The 23,274-nt window shown below is 48.8% G+C and overlaps 1 protein-coding gene across 6 annotated transcripts in view; it reads left to right on the top strand.

Annotated features, from left to right (window-relative positions):
* Positions 1-1,861: 1,861 nt before the first annotated feature.
* Positions 1,862-23,274, top strand: part of JADE1 (jade family PHD finger 1) — a 55,184-nt gene continuing 33,771 nt past the window's right edge. The window contains exons 1-2 of one of the 6 annotated variants that reach the window (XM_008143492.3): positions 1,862-1,925; positions 19,328-19,405. In XM_008143492.3, coding sequence (XP_008141714.3) covers positions 19,354-19,405 — 52 coding nt within the window. In that variant the 5' untranslated portion in view covers positions 1,862-1,925; positions 19,328-19,353. Of the gene's footprint in view, positions 1,926-3,390; positions 3,448-3,854; positions 3,886-10,122; positions 10,139-16,333; positions 16,868-18,231; positions 18,343-19,327; positions 19,406-23,274 lie in introns of those variants that run through there. The other 5 variants (XM_054717734.1, XM_054717733.1, XM_054717736.1 and 2 more) reach the window with 5 other exon arrangements.

Genomic DNA, 23,274 nt, shown 5'->3' with positions numbered 1-23,274 from the left:
CCTGATCAGTGTCTCTGTCTGCGTGGGGTGTTTGGGTGCCGTTTTACTTCTTTAATTTTCTTATCCATTTATTCACTTCTTTGATTTTGTTGCCTGATGTTTTGGGAATGGAGACAGTCAGTAAAAGACATGTAAAATAGCCAGTGGCCAGTGCAACTTAGATATTTTAGGGGGAATGAGTGAAGTAAGTCTAAACTGGAATTTAGAAGTTGTAATTTTCAATGGAGAGAAGACCAAGAAAGGGATATTGGAGAGATGGCTGAGGGAATTGATAACCTCCTACTGCCAGGGCCTCTGCTGGGCACTTTTATGGGTTTATCTCATTCCTCTTAACAACCCTTTAGGTAGGGGCTATGAACCTCATTTTATTCCTTTTGAGGCTCCGAGTACTGTTATTTACCCAACAGATACACACCGATAACAGGTAGAGGCAGTCCAATGCAGAGTTTGTCTGGCTCTGAACCTGTGTACTTCACTTCTGCAGTAAAGTTCGTGTGAGGCGAACCAATGAAAATAATAACTGCAATGCAGTACTAACAATAGTAAGAATGGTAGCCTAGTCCTTTACATCTGTGATCACTTTGAACAGGATTAAGTGAGCACATGAATTGGGCCGATGTGGTGTCTTTTACTCTTGTTAGTGAAACAGGCTATGTCTATACTTAAGATTTCCTTTGGCTTACTTTGTTTTCTGAAAAATAATGGAAAGGCTCAATTACTTTTGCCACGTTCATCAGCTTTTAAGTTCGTCATGTGGGTGGATGGGTTGGTGTGTGACCCTGTGAGGTCAAACCGGATATATTCAGAAGTGCCTTTGGGTTAGATACTAAATTTTGTAATTAGTGATCACTGTTCCTATTTACTGAATGGGAATTTTAATCCCTACGGAGGTCTTTTTTCCTTTTGAGGCTGAATATCATATGCACCCTTATTTCTTTAGGGCAGGGGTCCACGAAAGAAATATGTCAACCTTCCCATGAAAAAGCAAGTCTGTATTCAGTGGAAAATCGATAACCACTCATTTTCACCCCCAAAATGAATCTCTGATGACTAATTTTGTATTAGTCTGCAACTCCAGTTTTAGCTTTGGGCTCAATCCTCATATTTGGAAGGTGATGTCCAGTGGTGTGGTACTGTGTAACAGAAAGGTGGTGTCAATTTATAAAATTCTTCTAATGAATTAATGCTCATTTGCAATTATCAGTTTGATACTAACTTAGGTAAAGACGTGTTCCAGCTCCAACACTGGATTCTCTGTATTTAAAAATGCCATTCTAATGCGAAACTGTTACTACAAAAGAGTTATTTATTTTACCATTCAGCCTAAAAATAAAACCTTTCACCCAAATTTTACGCCTTAATAGCCACATTTTTATCTACACACTTTTAAACTGATTTGAAAGAATCCATGTCTAGATTCTGTGATGTCGGACAAGAGTTGGGACGGGGACAGTTAGAAGGGGATAACGTAAAAATCCACTCCCCAGCTGGGAGACACCTCAAGAATTCCTAGGCTCACAAGGGAGCTGACGGAAGAGACTCTCACAGCTGAGCCGGGCCTGCCCCCGCGGACGCAGGTCGAGCGGGCTGCGGCAGGGCCGCGAAGAGTTAACCAGGGTCTCGGAGCCCCCCGCGCCGCGGGCTCCCCGCGCTCCCTCCGCCCTCCTGTCCCCACCCTCTCGTTTTGGCAAGGGATTAAAGTGCTCCCCCCTGTGGCAGCAGTGACCCAGAAATGAGTTCGATTCACACAGTCCTTCCTCCATAACAAGCCAAACGCCCGTCCGAGAGTGCCTCCCCGCGCGAGTGCCGGGTGTGTGCGCGCCGGCGAACGCAGGGGCCCGCCCGGCTCCCCGCCCGCCCTCCCGCCGCGGCCCGAACTCATGCGGCGCGGAGCCCAGCGCCTCGGCCGAACCCTTCCGCAGCAGGTACGCGCGCGGGCCGCGGGGGGCGAGGGGCGCGCCGCGCGGGCGTCCGCGCGTGTCCGCGTGTGTCCGCGTGTGGGTACGTGTGCGCGTCCCGATCCCGCGGCGGCGGCGGCGGCGGCGGCGGCGGCGGCTGCAGGACGAGCCGAGAGGCTCAGCCATATTTGATGGTTTTGTTGCTTTGCTCGGGAGTTCTCGGGAGTAATTTAATGCCGAAGGTCGCTGCCTAGTGGAAATAATATAGTACGTCATTAATATGGCGCCAAAAGATTGGGTTCTCGATACGTAGCGAGGAGGGAGGGCAGGCAGCCGGCGAGCGCAGCCTTACTATCCCACCAGTAACTTGGGCATTGCCGGGGCGGGGGCCAGAGGAGGAGGAGGAGGAGGAGAGGAGGATTTTTGGAGCCTGAGAATTGATTTATGTTGGATCAGTAAGTTTTACTATGATTATTTTTCAATTTTGGGGGGCCGAAGACTTAAGAGCTTTTCCTTCTTTTGGATCTGTGAAGAACATGCGGTTTTCAGGTGAAGCATCAATTAAACGCGTTCAGGAGCAGAAGCCGAGTATAGTTGGCCCAAAGTGCATTAGGCTGCATGAAAGTGGAAAGCATAGTAGCAACTTGGTAGACAGATGGCAATGGCAGAACGCAGGTTCGCATACATACATGAATCCAGGGTGTGTGTGACCGTGGAGGGAGGGGGACGACTATATTTGTCTAAATATAGGTGTGTGTGTGTGTGTGTGTGTGTGTGTGTGTGTGTGTAGAGGTACATTGTGTAGGGCGGCCACAGCCCCGGCTCTTGTCACCGCGTCACCACATGTCCAAAATATTCATTGCATCAATTCAAGGGCAGTGAGCAGGGGGGCGGAGGGACAGCTTGGCAATTAGATTCTTCCAAATTGGGTTTCCAGTGATCAGACCTTTTTACTTACAGCGAGAGTGCCTGTGAAGTGTAAAAGCCTTCATCGGTAAAATTAGGAAGGAGTTGCATTGGTAGAGCAAAGTACCGATTAACCATGAACTTAAAACGGATTGCAAATTGCAACCTTTGGCACCATCTGCAAATTGTGGGGGTGGGGTCGCTTAGTATTCGCTGCCTTAAACGAACGTGCAGTGTGTACCCTGGGACTGCAAGTTGCAAAGCCCTTCAGTGCACGTGTCCTGTGCCTGTGAGTGTGTGTTTGTGAGTTGGGGGGCTGTTGTTCGGCAGCCAGCAGGCTTTCCGGGTTGTTGGCGCTGGCTTGCAAAATTCGGGAGAGGGATGGAATGTGGAATGTTGACCGGGGAACCGAATCCTGTCGGAACGGTCCCATTTGCTGGAGAAATTCGATCCCTTCCACCTCCTTCCCGCTCCCCCCCCCCCGCCCCCCGCGCCCGCCTGCGGGCAGGAGGCGGGGCCGAGGACCGGGCTGCTGCTCAAAGTGGCGGAGCGCGGCGGCGGGAGGCAGGTGCACGGCACCCGCCAGTGGGGGTGCTTCAACTTCCGCGGGCGTTTAAATAGCAGCCTCTCTCCCCTCCCACCGGTAATAGGTGACCTGGCGGCCGAGGGCGGCGGGGGGGGAAAGGGCCGGGGAGACCCGCGAGCGAGCCTCCGCGGCACGTGGGCAGGTGCTGGGTGGCCCGGGGGCCAACTTTTGGAGCCCGCCTCCGGCGGTGGAGGAGAGGCGGCTCGGGGTGGAAATGGGGGCGGGGGGCGGCCGAGGTGCTGCTTTCTCGGCCGCGGTCGGAGCGTCACCTAACGGTCCCAGCAGCGTTGCGGTGGTCGGGGTGGGGGGCTTCGGGGACGGGGATGCCCGGCCCGCCGCGCACAAAGCCCGCGCCGCGGGGGCGACCGCCGCGCCCCCGCCCGGGGAACGGCCCGCAGCCCGTCGCTGTCCCCACGCCGATTCCGGCGGCTGCCGCAGGCGTTTGTTTGTTGGTTCCGCGCCGCCTTCCTCGCCGGATGGCTTCCTGTGACAGAGGTGATCCACAGTTTCCAGAACTGCCTGGGGGCGGGAGCGGGAGCGGGAGCCGAGCCCGCTCGGGGCCGCTCGCCGCCGCTCCCACCTCTCCGCCGTTCTCGCCGAGCGCCCGCCCCAGCCCGGAGGTGCCGCCCGGGAGGGCCGCGGGGAGGGGGCCGGCGCGGCCGTTTCCAGCGGCGCTAGTGGCTTCTGGACGCGAGGGATCGTTTGATTTGCCACTGGGGCCGCGCGGATTGGTGCGGCGGCGGCGGCGGGGCGGGCGCAGGCGGCGGCGGGGGGTGGCCACTTTCGAACGGAGAGGGCGGCGGCGGGCACGTCGCTGCGGAGAGCGCGGCGCTCGGTCGCGCCGGGAGAAGGTGTCATCACTGCACCCGGGCTAATTCCGGCGAAGGTGCCGGGAGTTACTTTCCCCTCCTCCCCCGCTGTTGTTTCTGTCGCCTCGGGAGGAGGACGGCGAGGGAGGGCGGGAGGAGGCGGTGCCGCGGGCCTGCGCGCATCCCGGCGGGCGGGCGGGCGCTGCGCGGTGAGCACCCCGTGCAGGGCGGCGGCCGCACCCCAACCCCGGGTCGCCCCTAGCGCACCCCGCCATCTCCCCCTCCCGCAACGTCCCCATCCCCACCCCAGGGACCTCCGCCCGGCTCTCCTCGCGGCTTCCCCTCCCAGGCGCACGGGGGTGGCCGCAGCCCCGGGGCCGGGTGAATGCAGCGAGCAAACAAAAAAGCGGGCGATTTAAACGTGCCTTCGAAACCCGTTAGGAATGCGTCGTCACCCGGAGATCGTTTAAAAGCAGCCTGGGCTTTCTAGTAACGGAGAGGCGGGCGCTGCACCGCGCCTCGGCGGGGACCAGGGTCTGTCCTCCGCTTACCCCCCCAGTCAAGAGAGAATTCAAAATTTCTTTTTGTAAAGTGATAAGCTGCAGTTGAAGGACTTAAGACAGCTACGTTTTCAGGGAAGTGGCAGAGAATCTGAGGTTTCCATTAATGGGGATGCTTGGGGGCTTCTTTCCCCAAGGTTTTTATGATGTGATCTTTTTTTTTTTTTTTTTTTAGAAAACCCGCTGTGAAAGGCTAGCTCTCTAGTTACTTGTAGCTCAAGGCTAATAAATGAACTAGTTTTAAGATTCAGAGAAAATTATTTCCCTGAAAGCTGATTTAGGTAGTGATCACCAGCGGTTAGAGGTTACAATAGTAAGTTTCATTTTCATCCAGTTACCACTGATCGATATTTAATGGAGAAAGGAAGTCTTCAATGTAACCATAGTTAACACTTTTGGTGGGATAATTTGTTGCAGAGGAGGCAGCACGGATCGGAGAGAAGCTTGGGATATTCTTGTAGGTGACACTTTCTAGCAAATAACTGCAACCCAGAATCGTTTTGTCCCAGATATTTCAGTCTCATGTAATGCCACTTTTAAATAAGATGACTTTCTGATTGTTTGGCCTTGAGCTTTCTTCCTTAAATTTGTGTATTTTTCATACACAGATGTATTGTATGTGATTCCAGCACTTTCATTTCCACATCCAGAGCAATTACAGGTTTCAGGTATTTGTGAGGTTTCCCCATATCGCTCTTCATCTTTTCACTAGTCAGAGCTAAAGGGTGTTGCCTGACATGCAGTAGAACTTGACCTTGATTCCATCTTAAGATCATAGATCATACACTGCTTTCTAGTAAGTAAAGTTGCCACAGACATGTTTAACTTTGAATAAGCCGGAGAGAAGGATCCTCCCTCCCCTCACTGTGTTCGTTCCTCCTCTGTCACAGGCTTTCAGCCGACAGAAGAGTGTTTTAGCTTTTATATTAGTTGCCGGGGTTGAAAGAGTAGCTATAAAGGGAAAACGGTGAAAAATTATTAGTGTGCCTGGGAGAGAACAGAGAGAAAAAAAACTCTTTGGAGTTTAAGGAAATGTTATATTTTAAAAACGACTGTTGCTTAGCCCAGAGGCTTGGGGAGAAGGATTAACTGAAAAAACTTGGAGGCCTTGGTGAGAATAAAAGCAGATCTCTGTGTGTCTCACCTATAGTAGGCACTTCATAAATACTGATTTTTGACTTGAATGAGCCCTTGGTGGCTTGAAGTATTATTACAGAAGTGGTGTTACATGTACATTGTTGAAACTTGGAAAACACAGAGAAGCAAATATAACCACGTATTCCTACCACCCAGAGCTCACCATTGTATTGCTTTCCAGATAATTGTCTATGCATATGTGTGCATGTTTTAATCGAAATGAAATCATACTGTATATGCAGTTATGTAAGGAGTTTTATTTTGATTTTCCTGTCAGCTAGCTTGGTAAGTTTTCATCTCATCACTGGGACGTAGATTTCCTCAGTTGGCCCCCAAATACGACAGCAGCTTTGTCTATATAGCACGTCTGGTCGAGGCGCATTTATTGCATCTGGTTATTCTCCATACATAGACTTCAACCTACAGAAACTCTTTGCTAGAACCTCTGACATTGAGGAGGCAAGCCTTTGGAATTGATTGTGATGGGAGTTTTTAAAAAAGTTGGAAATCAAAATATCATTTTATTGTAATTTATTGGAAGTCTTAGATTTTGTTTGGAAAATACTGCTCTAAAGAAATTTGCCTGATGAATTTGTCCACAGACTTGTTGGAAAAAGAAGGATCAGTTTCAGTGCTGCGCTGGCTGGAACAGCAAACATCCTCATCAAACACTGATGACCTCCTGTGTCTGTAGGGTTTGCATGCCTGAGGAGGAAGCAAGCATGAGTCTGACAGTTCTGCTTCCTTACTTCCTGTTGGTGAAGCTCTTCCCTCCTTAGTGTTATGGGCACCTGTTACGCCATCACAGTTAATGGTTTGTCAGAATTGGAATTACTGACTCAGTTTTCCCACAAGGTTAATAAAGTAGACATGTTCTGGAGGAAGATATGGCCTCTTAGCCAATACACCTTGCTTCTTTATTTGGATTGGCCGTAAAAAGTTTGGCTAGGTTGTCCAAACACTGAATTATATCAGTGTTAAGCTTCTTCCCTCCCCTCCCTGTCCAAGCGTATGAGTTAGAACATCGGCACCATATTCAACAATACTGGTTAAAAATGTTAAAATACAGGGCGGCTTTGCTTGGAGTTGTTTCTTACTTGGCATCAGAAGTTTGGTAGGAACCTTAACTGGGAAAGTATTTTAATTCCTGAGATGGTAAGTTGTTTACTTGACAGTTCTGGTATTCAGTCTGCTTTCCCCATTTTCAAGATGTTGCAGCACTTTATGTGATCATGCATTTAAAATTTGAACAATTAATGTTTAATATTTTAGTTCATGATATTTCAGAAAGTCGAGACTTGATTGAAAATCTATTGTCACTTACTAGTGTGTGGTGTACTTAGTATGTGGTGTCCTTATTCAAACTGTTGGCCTGGGATTGTGAGGGTATAGATTTTGATGTTTTCCCAGTTGGCGGGCTCTGATGGCGGCAGTTATCCACATTCCTAATAAATGCAGGAGTGGCCCGGAGGGCCTTTTTACCTCTGAGTGAAAGTAGCGGCCTGTTTATATGTTTAGTTATAGTGGAGTAGCTTGGAACTGAGAGAAAAATCTAGTCTAAGAGGATACCAACCCTGACTCTGGCCATGTTATTTTGGCCTTATCTAGTCTAGACCTTGAATGATTACTAAGGATGTCTTTCCTCACCTGAAAGCACCAAAAATAAAGATGGCCAGACACGGAGTAGAAAGCGTGGTCATTGGCGAAGGGATTGTGTGCTTCCATTTTGAATCCTCTATTAACTGTAGACCAGTGGTATATGATGTGCACTTAACAAATGTTCAAGGACCAAACCTTTGGTTACGCTACAACCAGTCCAGCATCTAACCACTGATTTTGGCTTTTAAGGTAAAGACATACTAAGGCAGTGATGGCGAACCTATGACACGCGTGTCAGCACTGACATGCGTAGCCATTTCTGATGACACGCGGCCGCAGGCCGAGGATGAAACATTTGCTGCTCCTGAGGATGAAACATTTGCGACTAGAGTCTTGGAGTTAGTTTTTTCCTCAAAGTGACACACTACCCGAGTTATGCTCAGTTTTTTGGTGAAGTTTGACACACCAAGCTCAAAAGGTTGCCCATCACTGTACTAAGGTGATTGAGGACAGTTGGAATAGTTCATTTTTAAAAACGTAGGTTCTGTTGGACTTACTTCTTGAAAAAATTAAACCATATTTTTCTGTTGTTTTGAAAGCATTCCCAACTGGCATTGATATATTTTTAATATTGATCAATTAATGTCTGCATATGAGACTATTAATTTGAAACTTCACAACAGCTTCTAAGACCCTTTTTAAGCACGTATTTTAAGTGAAGCTTTCAGTGGTGAAGGTACAAACCAAAGACTAAAACCAGCATTTGTTCCCTTTACTGCTCCCTCCTCCAGGGCAAGGAGCAGGAGTTGGCAAGGTTAACAAGCGGCTGGAGTGTGAGCTGCCTGGTTTGCTTTTGTTTAGCCCAAAGTACTCTAAACATGATTTAAAATTTTTCTTGATGACTCATGGCCAGCTTTTTTATACACATCAGTTATTTCAGTGTTGAAATATAATGACGCACTTAAGAAGTGTAGGCTGAGTGCTGGTGGCTTGTAACTGTTTTAAAAGTCAGATTTAAACCTGTGGGACCTCTGCCCCAGAAAAAGCCAGGGGCACTGAAATGTACATGTCATTTCAGGGACTCACTGGATACTTTGGATCCCAGTTTAGTGTTTAAATTTTGGGGACTTCTTTTTATGATTTCTGCCTGATCCTTTTATATCACTATTAACCACGGATTGTCGTTAAAATCCCTGTCTAGAACAGTCGTTTTCCTGCTTATTGGTTATTGGCTTGAAAATCAGATAAGAAGCTTGTTAGAAGTTTTTACAACTTAGTGTACACTGGCCCAAAGTAGGAGCCTCAGGGATTTCCTTTGGAGAAAAATTCTCGGTTTTCTAGACATGGCCTTCATTTAAGTTGCTCAGAGCACCCTTCCCCCTTTCATTTCCCCTTGTGATTTCTGTCTGTTCTAGTTAAGGACTTCTTAAGGACAGAGTGTGTCTGATCCTTAACTTTGTAAGCATTAAGGTATTTGTCATCTGCCCAGGACCTGGTAATTGACATTTCATTGAACATGTATAATGCTGGTTTCTAAACATCATGCTCCCGGTCTCTTGGTTTATAACAAGGATCAGTAAACTTTTTTTTTTATGTGTAAGGTCCCAGATAAGATAGTAAATGTCAATGTTTTAGGCTTGTGGGCCTGACAGTCTCTGTGACAACTGTTCAGCCATCGTAAGTACAAAGGCCTACTACTGTGGGCAAAAGGGGAATGAATGAACATGGCTGTGTGCCAGTAAAATTTTATTTACTGTCAGTGAAACTTGAATTCTGTGTCATTTCTATGTGTCATGAAATGTGCTTTTGATTCCCTCTACCCCAGCCCCAGACGGTTTAATAGGTGAAAACTATTCTCAGCTCAGGGGCAGGACAGAAACAGCCCCGGCCTCTGATTGACAGTGAGACACAGCCTGACCTGGTCACCGGATTGTCTCTGTTAGGGCTCAGTTTCCTTTCTGGCAGGAACCTGAAATCAGAAGTGTGATAAATATGGAGGGAGCTGGCTAGTCTGAGGACGGAGGCTTTTAACCCTTTGGTCCCAAGATCCCCTTTGAGGATAGGGTGTGTCACACGGACCCTGTGTACCTAGGAAAGAAAGCACACTGGGTAGTTGCACCGCCAAGGGGGCCAGGCCAAGGAGCCCTGCGTACGGGGATATGCTTTATAAAGCAGTTTCCTGCAGAGGGAGGTAACCTCTCTCCAAGTAGGGTGTGTGTGCCGCGCCCATCAGAAGTTAGTGCCTGCTGCTCAGGCGACTCGCCCGTGACAGTGTTCAGGAACTTCTGGCGACACACTCCTCCAGCTCCACAGGCAGCATGGCTTTTGCAACCCTCGTCACATCAGCTTGCCAGGAAACCGTGTTTGCATTTCCAAGTTCACAGACTGTTGTTTCACTGATTACATTTTAGTTGTCTGCTCCCCGATAACATGACAGGGCATGGCCTTCGTCTTCTAGATAACTTCTTTCTAAATCCTAGTAGGCCTCCAGGTGGAGGAAGCCAAGGTGCAGGCACCCAGGTGCCCACCCACCTTGGGGGCTGGTCTTTGGTTCGGGGACTGGCTTTGCCCTAGACCTGAGTCTTGACTCATGCTGCTTCACCTCTCCAGGATTCAGTGCACTGGTCTTTAAAATTCGGAAAGGTAGGTTTAATTATCCTTGAAATGTTCTTTAGCACCACAATGCTGACTTGATGGGCTTCTTTTGGGAAGTTTTCCTGTAGATACCATCCATGGGGTAGACTCATCAGCTTTAAACACAGAGAATATTTCCCAGACCTGGCTGCTGAGTTTGAGTCCATCTTGTGCGTCTGTTTCCATGAACATAACAAGATTTGTGCATTGTGATGACATGTTTCTTTTCATACGTAACTCAGATGGTGTATAAATGCAATTTTTGTTCAGTGTGCCATCTAGGTCTTCCAGTTCATACACTGGGAGACTTTTTTTTTTTTTAAACAGTACTTTAAAATTTTTGGAGACAACATTGTTAGTGGTAACTGATAGTTTTTGACACCCGGCTATAATCAAGGAACAAAGTTCCTCAAAACAGCTGCATTTCAATCTGTGTGCAGTGTAATTGTCATTAGCTGGTTGAATCTGGTTTCCGCAGAAGCTGCTTTGTATATCCTGTATAAGAACATCTGGTTTGAACATTTAAAAATCTTTTAAAATTCCCCTGTAGACACTTTGCATTTATTGACTTATTCTTCCAAGGGTGGAATAGGGGTTGTAGATGCCTTTCCTATCCTTACCCTTAACTATGTTCATTCAGAAACCATCTCCTCTGAACACTTAGTTCTTTTAAACCAGGGGTCCTCAAACTTTTTAAACAGGGGGCCAGTTCACTGTCCCTCAGACCGTTGGAGGGCCGGACTATAGTTTAAAAAAAAACTATGAACAAATTCCTCTGCACCCTGCACATATCTTGTTTTGAAGTAAAAAAAAACAAAACGGCAAAAACACCTGCATGTGGCCTGCGGGCCGTAGTTTGAGGACGCCTGTTTTAAAGTGTTATTTTTGTTGTTAATTCTCACCTGAGGATATTTTTCCATTGAGTTTGAGAGAGAGAGGAAATGGGGCGAGGGTGGGAGGGAGAGAAACATTAATGTCAGAGAGACATATTGATTGGTTGCCTCCCGCACACACCCCAACCTGAGCTGGGGATCGAGCCTGCAGCTGAGGTACATGCCCGAGGTACCTGAGACCCTTCAGTCTGTGGCTCGATGCTCTGTCCACTGAGACAAACGGGCTAGGGCTAAAGTGTTATTTTTCAGTGAACTTTTAGTTTCCAGATGTGTATACGTGCGTTATGTAAATTAGAACTTGGTTCAGAGACTCCGACACAGAACGGAACACAAACTTCTGATTTCAGTGAAATGCTTTAGAAAAGACTTTATTTTCATCTATTCTGAAGAGATTGGTCTTACCAGGTAAATGGTCAAACAAGTGTGCAAGGAGGCAGTAGGACTTTATCTCTCCTATGAATTCTGACAGAGTGGGAGCACTGTGTATTAAGCAGAATTCTGAAGTCATGTCTGGAATTGTTGAAAAGAATGACCTAATATGGGTAGAAGAAAATGGTGGTTGGTAGTCAACTCTAGAACATAGCTTTTTTACGTTTATTTTTCCTCCCAAATAGTACTACTCTTAAAATGTGTAAGAAGTTGAGTGTTTATTCTTTAAAGGTAGTTTATATCCTAGTTTTCCAGTCCGGGTTAGTTTTTCTATTCTTATGACAGACATTTCTAGTGACTTGCTTCTGGCATTGGCTATTCTTATATTTTGAAAACTTTTGCTTTTGAACTACATAATGAATGGCTGATAGTAGCATTTTACAGCCTTATCCTATTACCTTTTCAATTTTTTCCCTTCTGCACTGTTCCATCGGGTATTCTTTTGAAGCAAGACAAGCCTTTGATACCCATCTCAGGAAGGAGGTGGAATATATACTTTATTGATGGCTGTTCATTTTAGGCTGGTGCCTTGCATGGGGCCAAGAAGCTGTGCCCCAGGGTCTTCTCCATATGGAGAGGAGCAGGGAGGAAAGGTTTTGTATTTTAAATCTTTACTGTTATAAGTGTAGCACAGGATCATGGTAACAAAGAAAAATTTTATAATGATCATAACGAGACGTAAAAGTTCCCAACCCATTCTATCTAGAACACTTTGGTCATATTTCTCAACGATTAAACACTATTAGCCTTTATGATCTTCTAGTAATTTTTCATGATTATGCAAGCAATTGGTGTACGTATTCTCTTCCCTCCTCCCTTTTATGGATAAATTAATCTATATTATATTTCAGGCCCTCCCCCTCTGCCCCGCCCCCCTGCAGTTTGCCTGTGTTTCTTTCTTAATATGTCTTTGGCATCTTTCCATACCTGAGCATATAAACCTAACAGAAAGGATTCTGAGTACATGAAACTAGGAATAGAAGCTCCACCTTGGAGGCCTTGATGACTGCCTTCATCGTTTGGGTGTGAATTCATTTATTTTTCTGTCCAGGAAAGTAAACAAACAAACAAACAAAAAACATTCCAAATACAAATGATTAGAATGTTCGCAGCTGCTTTTCAGTTGTTGACTCTGATTGAGTCAGCAATTACAGAGGCCTGGAAGGGGTTAATAGATTGTTTTGGGCACATAAGCAGGAATTGGATTATTTATAAATTGGCAGACAGTGGCTGCTTGTGATTCATTTAAAACCACTCAAATTTATGAATTCCTTAAAATCTTGAAAAACACTTTTATTGACTTTTAAAGTCTGAGTTTCAAAATAATTTATGAAGACTTTACAGTTAATTAATGATAGTACTTGGGCTTTATTAGTAATGTTCATAGGAGTAAATGTAGTTATGATTATCTGGTCATTTTTTAAAATCTTTGCTTTTTTGGGGAGAAATGGTTATTTATTGCTAACATAAACTCTTTTCAGCTGAATATTTTCAAGTGTGACAACTTTGCAAAGGCTTAGGATAGTAGCTTGGGCAGCATTTTCCTTAAACAAATTTTGATGTATGACATAAAGGACACATTTTTTAAAGTTCCATTTGTGGGGGTTTGAAATATTTAGACAAGGTTAAAACTTTTAACAGTTAAGCTCTAAGCAGTTTGTCAATTAAATCAAATCTATATTACTGTTTTTAAAAAATGTTTTTATTGATTTCAGAGAAGAGGAAGGAAGAGGGGGAGAGAGAGAGACACATCATTGATGGGCTGCCTCCTGCACGCCACCTACTGGGGATTGAGCCTGAAACCTGGCCATGTGGCTTGACTGGGAATCCATTGGTGACCTCCCTGTGCAAGGAAGAACACTCAAACTACTGTGCCACTCCGATTGGATATAAATCCTTTGATTAAAGTGAGAAATCTGGGTTTGAATTATAGTCACATTAGTATTTTTAGACTCTGGGAGCATATGAATTAGATAATGTTGCCAATTTGAAAAACTTCTATCTAGGCAATTAATGTTTGTTTTAAAATTGAGGTAAGAGCCCTGCTGGAGTGGCTCGGTGGTTGAGTGTTCGACCTATGAACCAGGAGGTCATGGTTTGGGTTTGATTCCCGATCAGGGCACATGCCCGGATTGCGAACTCGATCCCCAGTAGGGCATGTGCAGGAGACAGCCTGGTCAGTGATTCTCTCTCATCATTGGTGTTTCTATCTCTTTCCTTTTCCCTTCCTCTCTGAAATCAATAAAAATATATATTTAAAAAACAAACAAACAAAAAACAGGTAAGAAATCATCTGGATTTTCTTCACATTCACTTAGGGCCAGGAAATTACTGTGAAGTATTGGTCATTGTATTTGGGTACTTTGGTATACTGAGTACTGCATACTCTGTAGGGGACTAGAAGGTGACCTATTACGAAAATGTAAATCTTTTTTTCATTGGCGTGGATATGTTATGGTCAACAACTTAAGAATCAAATTACCAATTACATAGTGTTTAAAGATAGTATTCAAATTGTGTGAACTTAGCAAACAAACAGAAAGGAGTAGTTCATTACAAAATACTTTATGTGTAGGTAAGACGCCCTTGGTGACTGAAAATACATTCTTTAACACTTTTATATTATACATTTTCTAAATACATTTTTAAATACTACATTTAAAACACATATTTTTATTGATTTCAGAGAGGGAGAGAGAGATAGAAACACCAATGATGAGAGATAATCATTGATCAGCTGCCTCTTGCATGTCCCCTACTGGGGATCGAGCCTGCAATCTGGGCTTGTGCCCTGATGGGGAATGGAATGGTGACCTCCTGGTGTATAGGTCAATGCTTAACCACTGAGCCAGGCCAGCTGGGCTGAATATACCACATTTAGGTATTAGATTAACTTTCACAAAGCATGGAAGGACACCAATAAATTTAAAAGTAATTTAATGGAAGTTACTCCAGTTAAAGGTCAATTAGATATTAAAGTGAAAGCTTCTCAAATTCCATAAAGCCTGTGAGCATTGGATACAGTTCATGTACGGGAATTCAGTCGTTCATCCAAAGGTTATTGTGATGCCCAGCGCTGCATTAGGGGATAATCCAGAAATATAAGAGGTCTTTAACTGAACCTTCTTGAACTTCTTGAGAGTGAAATAAATAAGAATGGAAACAGTAGATGAAATTGATATTTTGAGGAAGAAGCTAGCCTTTCTGAGTATGAGCCATAAGATAATTAAAATCACTAGTGTATAATTCTTATTACAGCTGTAGAGTTTATGGCCGGATAAGTGGTCCCTGTTCAACCACAGTAATTCTGGTAACTGGACAAGTTTGTTTCCCTCAAATGGGTCCCTCTTTCCCAGGAAAAGCGTTGAATAAACATCCTCAAAATCTTAATCATCTTATTCTTTTGTGAAAGCCCTTCTCTCCTTGTCCCTGGGAGTTCATTTCTCATTCTTTCTTAGAGTCACATACCAGTCATGCCTCCCTGGGACCACACCCTGGTCACTGAACTTGTTCCCTTACAAATTCCTGACCCACCTTCGGGATGGGTTCCTGCAGCTAATGGCTGCTCTTAGTACTGGTGTCTCTCTCCTCCCCCCACAAAGGAAACTTCCGTTTCAAGGTTGTCAGGTACATTGCTATCTAACGGACAGGTTCCATGTCCCACCAAAAGCAGTGAACGGTAATCCGGTAACGTTTAGCAGTGGCCACATTGAAGCTGCTGGTCTAGTTGTGTGCTTGCTGCGTCTCCCTGTGGACCATCCGTATCTTGTTCACTGTGTCTCTGGCATCAAACTCCATGCACGTTTAATTGGATTAATATTAGCTGATCCACTACTGCATTTTAACTGAGGGACAAAAGAGACTGGAAGAGTGATCTGGCCCTGGCTGGTTTGGCTCAGGGGATAGAGCGTTGGCCTGCAGGCCAAAGGGTCCTGGGTTCGATTCCGGTCAAGGGCATCAACCACCTGTACCTCTCAGCAGGGCGTGTGCAGGAGGCAACCCATGGATGTGTTTCTCTCACATTGATGTTTCTCTGTCTTTCCCTCTCTCTTCCACTCTCTAAAAAGAGTGATCTGCATGGAATATTGAGGCTTGGGCCAGTGAGGGGAGGAGTCTGCTTCCTGAGCAGGTGCTGCTGTGAGCAGCCACCACACCTCCCCGCTTGGCATGCCCCTCTTTACAGCGGGTAGGCGAGGAGGAGAGGGCAGAGGAACCGCATTAGCAGAGGCTTGAGAACAGCGGAGGAGGTGTCTCCAGGGCTGGGGCTGAGAACAGAGGAGCAGGTGTCTCCAGGGCAGAGGCCTGGCCCAGCCCAGGTAAGCTGGTCATGTTGGGAGAGAGGCTTGGGCAGAGCGGAAGGGCCAGGTGGCAGGAGACCTCTGTGTTCTGCCCGGACCTGTTTGCATTGTGGAGCAAAGGGAGAGGTTGGCTTGGAGCACGGCTCGATGAGGTCACCTCAGAGGGAGGATTCGTTTTTTAGAATAATTGGAAAGGGTAGGAAACTGTAGACACCAAGAATGGAAGGGTGGTGCTTTAAGCAATGTAGGTATAGGTGGTTGATGACAGACCTCTGGGGCAGTGGACTTGAAGAATTCATACATTGTGAATCGACAAGCCTTGGCAATGGAGCATAGCATAAGAAGGGATGTGTATCAGTACAGAAATGAACAAATAGTAAAGGTTCTTAGTGCGAAGAGGCTGCTCGGAGTAATATGCTAGGTTGGATACGTGTTGTTAAATACGCTAGTGCTTTGCCCAAAATGCTGTGCTTCCTCTTCCAGTTCCCTCCCCTTTGTTCTTCCCGACCTTGCTCAGAATCCCTCCTGACTCCACCAGCCTCTGTCCCACACAGGGTGCGTTGACCGCTGTCAGGCACTGACCGTACTGGGCTCCTGTGGCCGTGCCGGTCTCCTCAGCTGCACCAGAGCTGCACGAGGTCGGGACGCTCGCCTTCCTCTAATGCCTCCTAATAGCCCAGGGATTCACGTGCTTGTGGGCCATCCTCCTGCAGCTATCTCTGGAGTGTTGAGAGTAACCCTGTGATTGATCATTACTTACACTGTTACCGTCCAGATAATAGTCAGCCATTGCCCTAAGAGGCAGCAAGGTAGTGATGCAGGGGCCCTCAGCTCTCCCACTGGCCTTTATTGCACAGCTGTTTGTAGCATTCAACCACTGTATTGTGTCCTAAAGGTAGTTCCATGTATTTTGACTTCTTGATGTCGTAAGTAACCCCAGGTGAGATACGGCAGCCTGATGTCAGTGCTTAAGTCCGCTAGAGCCACCGAGGAGGAAACTGTGCCCAGCGCTCACCCCATCACCTCTCGGGGTTCCCTACAGAAGTACATTACAGTGTTCTCAACTCCATCACTCCGATCTTCCAGGGCAGATGAAAATGGAATTCATTAGAAGAAAAGTACTATTTTCACTCTTCTTTACTTGCATAATCTTGCTTGAGAGTGTTGATGTGTGTTTAGGAGAAGAGTATCATTGCTTTTGGGCGGTGCTTGCATTTTTCATTTAGTGAGTGACTGTTAAGTAAGTGCTTTCCCTGGTTTGAGAGGAGGAAGGCATTTTGATGCAAAAAGGTTCTTCATTCTCCATGTTCTCCTATGTAGGTACATTTAAGTTGTCTGCATCAATGAAGATGTGTAGTCAGCCTTTGTTTTCCTGTTTGTCGCTGGGTGGTTTGAGGGGCCTTCTCAGCCTCCCACTCCTCCTCTCCACAGTTCTCACACCAGCTCAGGAGGTGGGAACTGCATTCTTCCCGCTGTGTTCTGCTGCTTCACACCGTTACTTTAAGGAATTCCTCTTTTGGTAGCACTTTCTAGTTTTTTTTTTTCTTTTTAAACTCGCTTATAATGTAGGCTCTGAGAGCTGTACCCTGGGGATGAGTGCTCCTTTCTCTCCCTTCCCCTGTACTGCCTCCTGTGGGGTCCTGAGGGGAGCAGGGTGTCACTGTGAGCAGTTAGTGTACGTGGTGACAGGGCCAGAAGATGAGCATTTCAAGTGGGGAGTGGGCCACAGGTGTTTGTGGGCCGTGGACGATTTTGACTTCAGTGAGCCTGCCCCAGGCCCAGTTGTAGGTAGCTGGGTATTAGTTATGGGTGATAGGGCTCTGCAAGGAGGTAGGAGGGTTTAGGACTGTGACCCTGCCCCCCAGGATGAAACCCTAGCCCATAAGACAACTCATGACCCAGATCAGGACTCATGTCCTGGCTCTGTAAATTCTTTCAATGTTTTTTGAAGAACCCATTGGCAAACAAATATCCACACATCTTAACTGGGGTAGTGTTTCAGAAAGAAAATATAAAATATTGGAATTAGAGATTAGGGGCCTGAATATTAGTGTGGGTTGCATAGGTGTATTTTGCAGGTGGGGACGGCCATCCTGTGATCATTTCTGCTTTTTTTTTAATATATATTTTATTGATTTTTTTACAGAGAGGAAGGGAGAGGGATAGAGAATCAGAAACATCGATGAGAGAGAAACATCAATCAGCTGCCTCCTGCACACCTCCCACTGGGGATGTGCCCACAACCAAGGTACATGCCCTTGACCGGAATCGAACCTGGGACCTTTCAGTCCGCAGGCCTACACTCTATCCACTGAGCCAAACCGGTTAGGGCTCTGCTTGTTTTACAGGTCCGTTTAGAGAAGAGCTCTGGGTTTTTCTCTTGGGTCTTGTACTAGCACAGTAGTTCTCCATACCATCTGTGGCCACACTCCTGTTCACACCACATTCTAATGCTGTGGGTCACACCCGCCTGTGGCCACACTCCTGTTCACACCACATTCTGATGCTGTGGTTCCCTGTGACTCCAAAGCCCTCCTCCCTTCCTGCGAATCATTGATCTGCAGTAAGATCAGGGCCCTGAAGATACGTCAAGGTGATCAATAATTGTAGTTTGGGGAAGTTTTTGGATAGTTGCCCTGTGAGTCCATCTAAGTTCAGTGACCAGCCATTGAGGCTCCATCCATGGCCCTTTCTCACAAATGCAGCCTTCCTCTTACCCGATGGGGCTGAGGCCTGTTATCCCCCGTGTCTCAAAGGAGCTGGCTAAGTGGGCGGGGTGTCTGTACAGCTGATTTCTTAGTGTGCTGCGTGAGGTTGGACTCCTGGACCTCTCGGAAGGAGCTGGGGTGAAGTGTAGTGAAATTGGACTGGATTAGGAGCTCCCCTCCCACAGAGTGACCTATTTATTTATTTATTTATTTATTTATTTATTATTTATTATTTATTTTGCTTCAGTTTCCTAATGTGTCAAGGGGAGGGCTTGGATCAGAATCCTATGGCTGTCTGGTCCCTTCCTGTCCCCGCTGTGCATCGCTGGGGGTTGGAGGTGGCTACGGGAGGCCTTTGCAATCCCACCACCCCGTTGGTCTTCTCTAGAATCTAGGTTATTCGGTTTTTAGGGCTGTTTCAGTGAAATATGCCTGAGAAGCATAATCATGCCCGGTGCAGTGTAAATATTCACACATTCCGGCACACCGCCCCCCTTCCTGAGACAGGAGGCTGTCTGCAGAGGAAGCACCGTGGTCGTTGCCTGGGTTTTTCCTGCAGCGCTTGCCACTGCCAGCTGAAGAGGCTCCTGGAGTAGTTGCCATGCTGTCACAGGAATGAGCGAGGAGCCTGGCACCTCTGGGAGACTCCTGATACGTGACTCCCCGGCCCTTCCCCCTCAGTTCTGAACCTGTTCTGTTAATGATTGCACCTAATTATGTGTCTTTGGGCTTTTCGCTGTTTACCATTCAAATGCTCCTTAGAGCCGATTGTTTGCTTTTGTGTGCTGTAAATCCTGGCTGCCTTCTGAAGCACAACTTGATGATTGTGTGTTATCATCCTGGGTTAAGTGCTGTCTCATTGCTTTGCAGGCTGCCTGCTGTTTCCCGGGGAGATCATGAAACGAGGTCGCCTTCCCAGCAGCAGTGAGGATTCTGACGACAATGGCAGTGAGTCCTGCTTTGTTGTTCTTGGAGCCCACCGGGGTCTGGGGCAGAAACGTGATTTTCTAATGTAATGCTTTAAGTAGCCGAGGCCCTTGGCCTCCCAGGCAGGTCTCGCCTGTCAGGCAGGTCGCTGGACGCCCAGGCCTGGCGAAGCACCTTGAGGGATACTGCAGGTCTGTAACCACATCTCTCCGGTGACGTGGCTGCGTGGGCATTCCTCGGGCTTCTGTCTGACACCCAAGGACGAGGAATCCAGTTCCAAGAGTCACTGGCCTGTGTGTCCTTCCTGAGCATCACTTACGGCACTTCACGTTGCTCTTTATGAGAAGGGAACTTAACCGAAGCCAGTTAATTATTAACCAGTTCAACCCGATACAAAGGGAGACTGAGGACTGCCTGGCGGGATGGGAAGTGTTCAGTACCGGTCTGCAGAGGTGGCGAGTCGCCCCTCCCCGGGTTTGACGGTGACTGTATTTAATACCGCTGCTGCCCGCACCGCAGCTCGCTGGCATCCTCATGTTTTCACAGTGCAGCTGAGAACCAGAAGTTAGTTGGCTTCCAGGCAGTCAAAATAAATGTCACACAGCGTCTGTGTACTGAGCAGCTAACAGACTGCTCTGGAGCTCCCCTCAGGTGCCGAGGGAATTTTGTCCCTAGCACAGTGCCTGAGCTCCAGCCCATTAGCGGGTGTTTTACATTAGAGACGACCCGCGGGGAACCCAGAAAGAGTGCTTGCTTTCCTGTGTGATGGCGGAGGTACCGGGCCAGCTTTCTGAGTCAGGGGTATGTAAACTCCAGCTCTGATAGACGACGTCTTGGGCCGTGGCAGAGATGTCTCTGGTGCCCTCTGCGAACGGTGAACGCAGGCACGGTTCACAGGAGTGGGGGCCAAGGGGGCCCGGGGAGGAGATGGAGGTTGGGAGGCCAGGGGCCCGGGGAGGAGATGGAGGTTGGGAGGGCAGGGGGCCCGGGGAGGAGATGGAGGTTGGGAGGGCAGGGGCCCGGGGAGGAGATGGAGGTTGGGAGGGCAGGGGCCCGGGGAGGAGATGGAGGTTGGGAGGGCAGGGGCCCGGGGAGGAGATGGAGGTTGGGAGGGCAGGGGGCCCGGGGAGGAGATGGAGGTTGGGAGGGCATGGGCCCGGGGAGGAGATGGAGGTTGGGGCGCCAAGGGGGCCAGGGAGGAGATGGAGGTTGGGAGGGCAGGGGCCCGGGGAGGAGATGGAGGTTGGGGGGCCAAGGGGCCCCGGGGAGGAGATGGAGGTTGGGAGGGCAGGGGCCCGGGGAGGAGATGGAGGTTGGGAGGGCAGGGGCCCGGGGAGGAGATGGAGGTTGGGAGGGCAGGGGCCCGGGGAGGAGATGGAGGTTGGGGGGCCAAGGGGGCCCGGGGAGGAGATGGAGGTTGGGAGGGCAGGGGCCCGGGGAGGAGATGGAGGTTGGGGGGCCAAGGGGGCCCGGGGAGGAGATGGAGGTTGGGGGGCCAAGGGGGCCCGGGGAGGAGATGGAGGCTGGGAGGGCAGGGGGCCCGGGGAGGAGATGGAGGTTGGAGGGCAGGGGCCCGGGGAGGAGATGGAGGTTGGGAGGGCAGGGGGCCCGGGGAGGAGATGGAGGTTGGGAGGGCAGGGGTCCGGGGAGGAGATGGAGGTTGGGGGGCCAAGGGGGCCGGGGAGGAGATGGAGGTTGGGAGGGCAGGGGGTCTGGGGAGGAGATGGAGGTTGGGAGGGCAGAGGCCCGGGGAGGAGATGGAGGTAGAGCAGGTCCTGAACGATGAAATAATTTTTAGGCGAACAGGATCGTTTTGGTTTTCTGGTCTCCCAGTTTTCAGTAGATTAAAAGCTGCAAATGAGAAAGCAGGGCTTTGCTGCCTTGGGGGCTGCACTGATAGCCACAGGGAACGTGGAGAGAGGGGACGAGGAACATAAAAACATCTTAAACACCGGATTTGGTTGGCACCCTGGTCCAGGCGTGGAGCAGTGGGAAGTAGCGTTGGTGGCTGTGGGAGGGGTGTCGGAGTTGGGGGGCACGAGTAAGTTAAGCCGTGACCAGATCAGGAAGCAGCTGAGGGATTGGGACTTGGGGGGACGCTGCTGTTTGGCACAGGGAGGAGTGAGTGTGAAAGGAAAGAAAAACCAGGAGCCGGGGCTCCAGAGAGAGGGTTTTCCTTTTATTTCGGGGAGAGCTCTTGAGGGTCTGGCCCGGGCCCAGGCGGTAAGCCACCTGTCCGCGCCTTCCATGCCTTCTGAGCTTCAGGGCCCTCACCGCCTGTGTCATATTTGCTTGGCTTTTTGCCCCTTGAGGCAAAAACATGCTTAGGTAATTTTGTCTGCCCCCTGTGGTGCCTGTCAAAGTGTCCTCGGAACTTACAAGAGCTCAGTAACTGCTTGTGGAGGACACACTTCAGTCCTACAGCAGTTTTAAAACTCTGCTTTTTGGTTACAGTTAGTCAGGGGAAGGTTTCACGCGCGGCCTCCACCCAGCTGTGCTGGTAGAAGGCTGAGCCCCGTGTCCGTGCTCTGTGGGCAGCAGGTTCCTGCTCCCTCTGTCCCCGTCACTGCCTCAGCTCCTCCCCGGGAGAGCCCGGCTCTCAGAGGTCCTGGAATGCTCCCCCAGAACTAGACCCTCCCCTCTCTGGACTCCAGCTGCCCAATTGGATGGAAATGTTCCAATCCGGTGTAACTGAGGAAGTGAATTTTAAAATTTTATTTAATTTCACTTAATTTCAATTTGAAAAGCCTCGTGTGACTGGTGATGACCGTATTGGACAGTGCGGCTCTGGGCGGGGGCCCATCTGCTCCACAGTAACCTCAGCTCAGGCTGGGCTTCAACAACAGAGGCTTATTTTCTCACGGTTCTGGAGGCTAGAAATCCAAGGTCAAGGTGTGGACAGGTTGACTTTCTCTCCGAGGCCTCGCTCCTTGGCGTGCAGGTGGCTGCCGTCTCGCGTGTCCTCACATGGCCTTCTGTGCGCGGGCACCCCTGTGTCCGCGTGCCCCAGTGTTTTCTTCTTAAGGGGACACCAGTGAGCTTGGACCAGGGTCCACCCGTAGACCTCATTTAACTTAGTCACCCCTTTAAGGCCCCGTCTCCAAATACATCCCTTTCTGAGGCACGGGGGTCTGGCTTCCACTTAGGAATGCTGGGGGACACGATTCAGCCCATAACAGCCATGGAAGGCCACATGCTTCATCTAAACATGCACCCCTCCCCCCCTTCCCAGACTCTGGTTAGAAATGAAGGAGGAGAGGGGCCGCAGCCCCCACTAACAGTGTGTCCATCACACGTCACCTTTCTGGTGACGGGCTATTTTCTTCCTCCTCCTAATGCGCTCATATCCATGTGGGGGGCAGAGGGTTCAGGTTGGAGTTTAGAGGGTCCTGGGGGTTAACTAGAGACACGACCAAGCTGGAAACACCGCAGCGCTGCTCCATCCAAGAGTAGGGCTGGACAGGACTAGACGTGGACAGGACAGTGGCTGCTGGTAGCTGGTGGCAGGTCATCTTTGTCAGGCAGCTGGTTTGGTGTAAAGCAGGCGTTGATGCCCCATAGCCCTGCTGTCCATCCAGGCCTAGTGTTGGGCAGTTACGGTGCCTGGTGGTAGTGGTGAGAACCCTGGCATGCCCAGCCTTAGAAAATATGCACGCCACCCACGGAACCACCCCTTTCCACCTTCTCCGAGGGAAGCTCCTTCAAGGCCCCTGCGCACTGGAGCCGCCTGCACTGGAGCCGCCCGTCCTTTTGTGAAGTGAGGTGCCTTCTGCCGCTGCAGTCAGGTCCCCAGGCCTGAGCCCACCCTCAGCGGATCTGGGCACTTGGAAAGCCCTGCTTGCAAGAAGGGCTGGGTCTGCAGTGGCCGCTCTCCAGCCTGCAGCCCTGAC

The sequence above is a fragment of the Eptesicus fuscus genome, chromosome 6, assembly GCF_027574615.1.
Source record: "Eptesicus fuscus isolate TK198812 chromosome 6, DD_ASM_mEF_20220401, whole genome shotgun sequence".
Lineage (NCBI taxonomy): Eukaryota > Metazoa > Chordata > Mammalia > Chiroptera > Vespertilionidae > Eptesicus > Eptesicus fuscus.
Note: the sequence above shows the minus strand (reverse complement) of the source record. Positions and strands in the feature narration are given on the sequence as shown.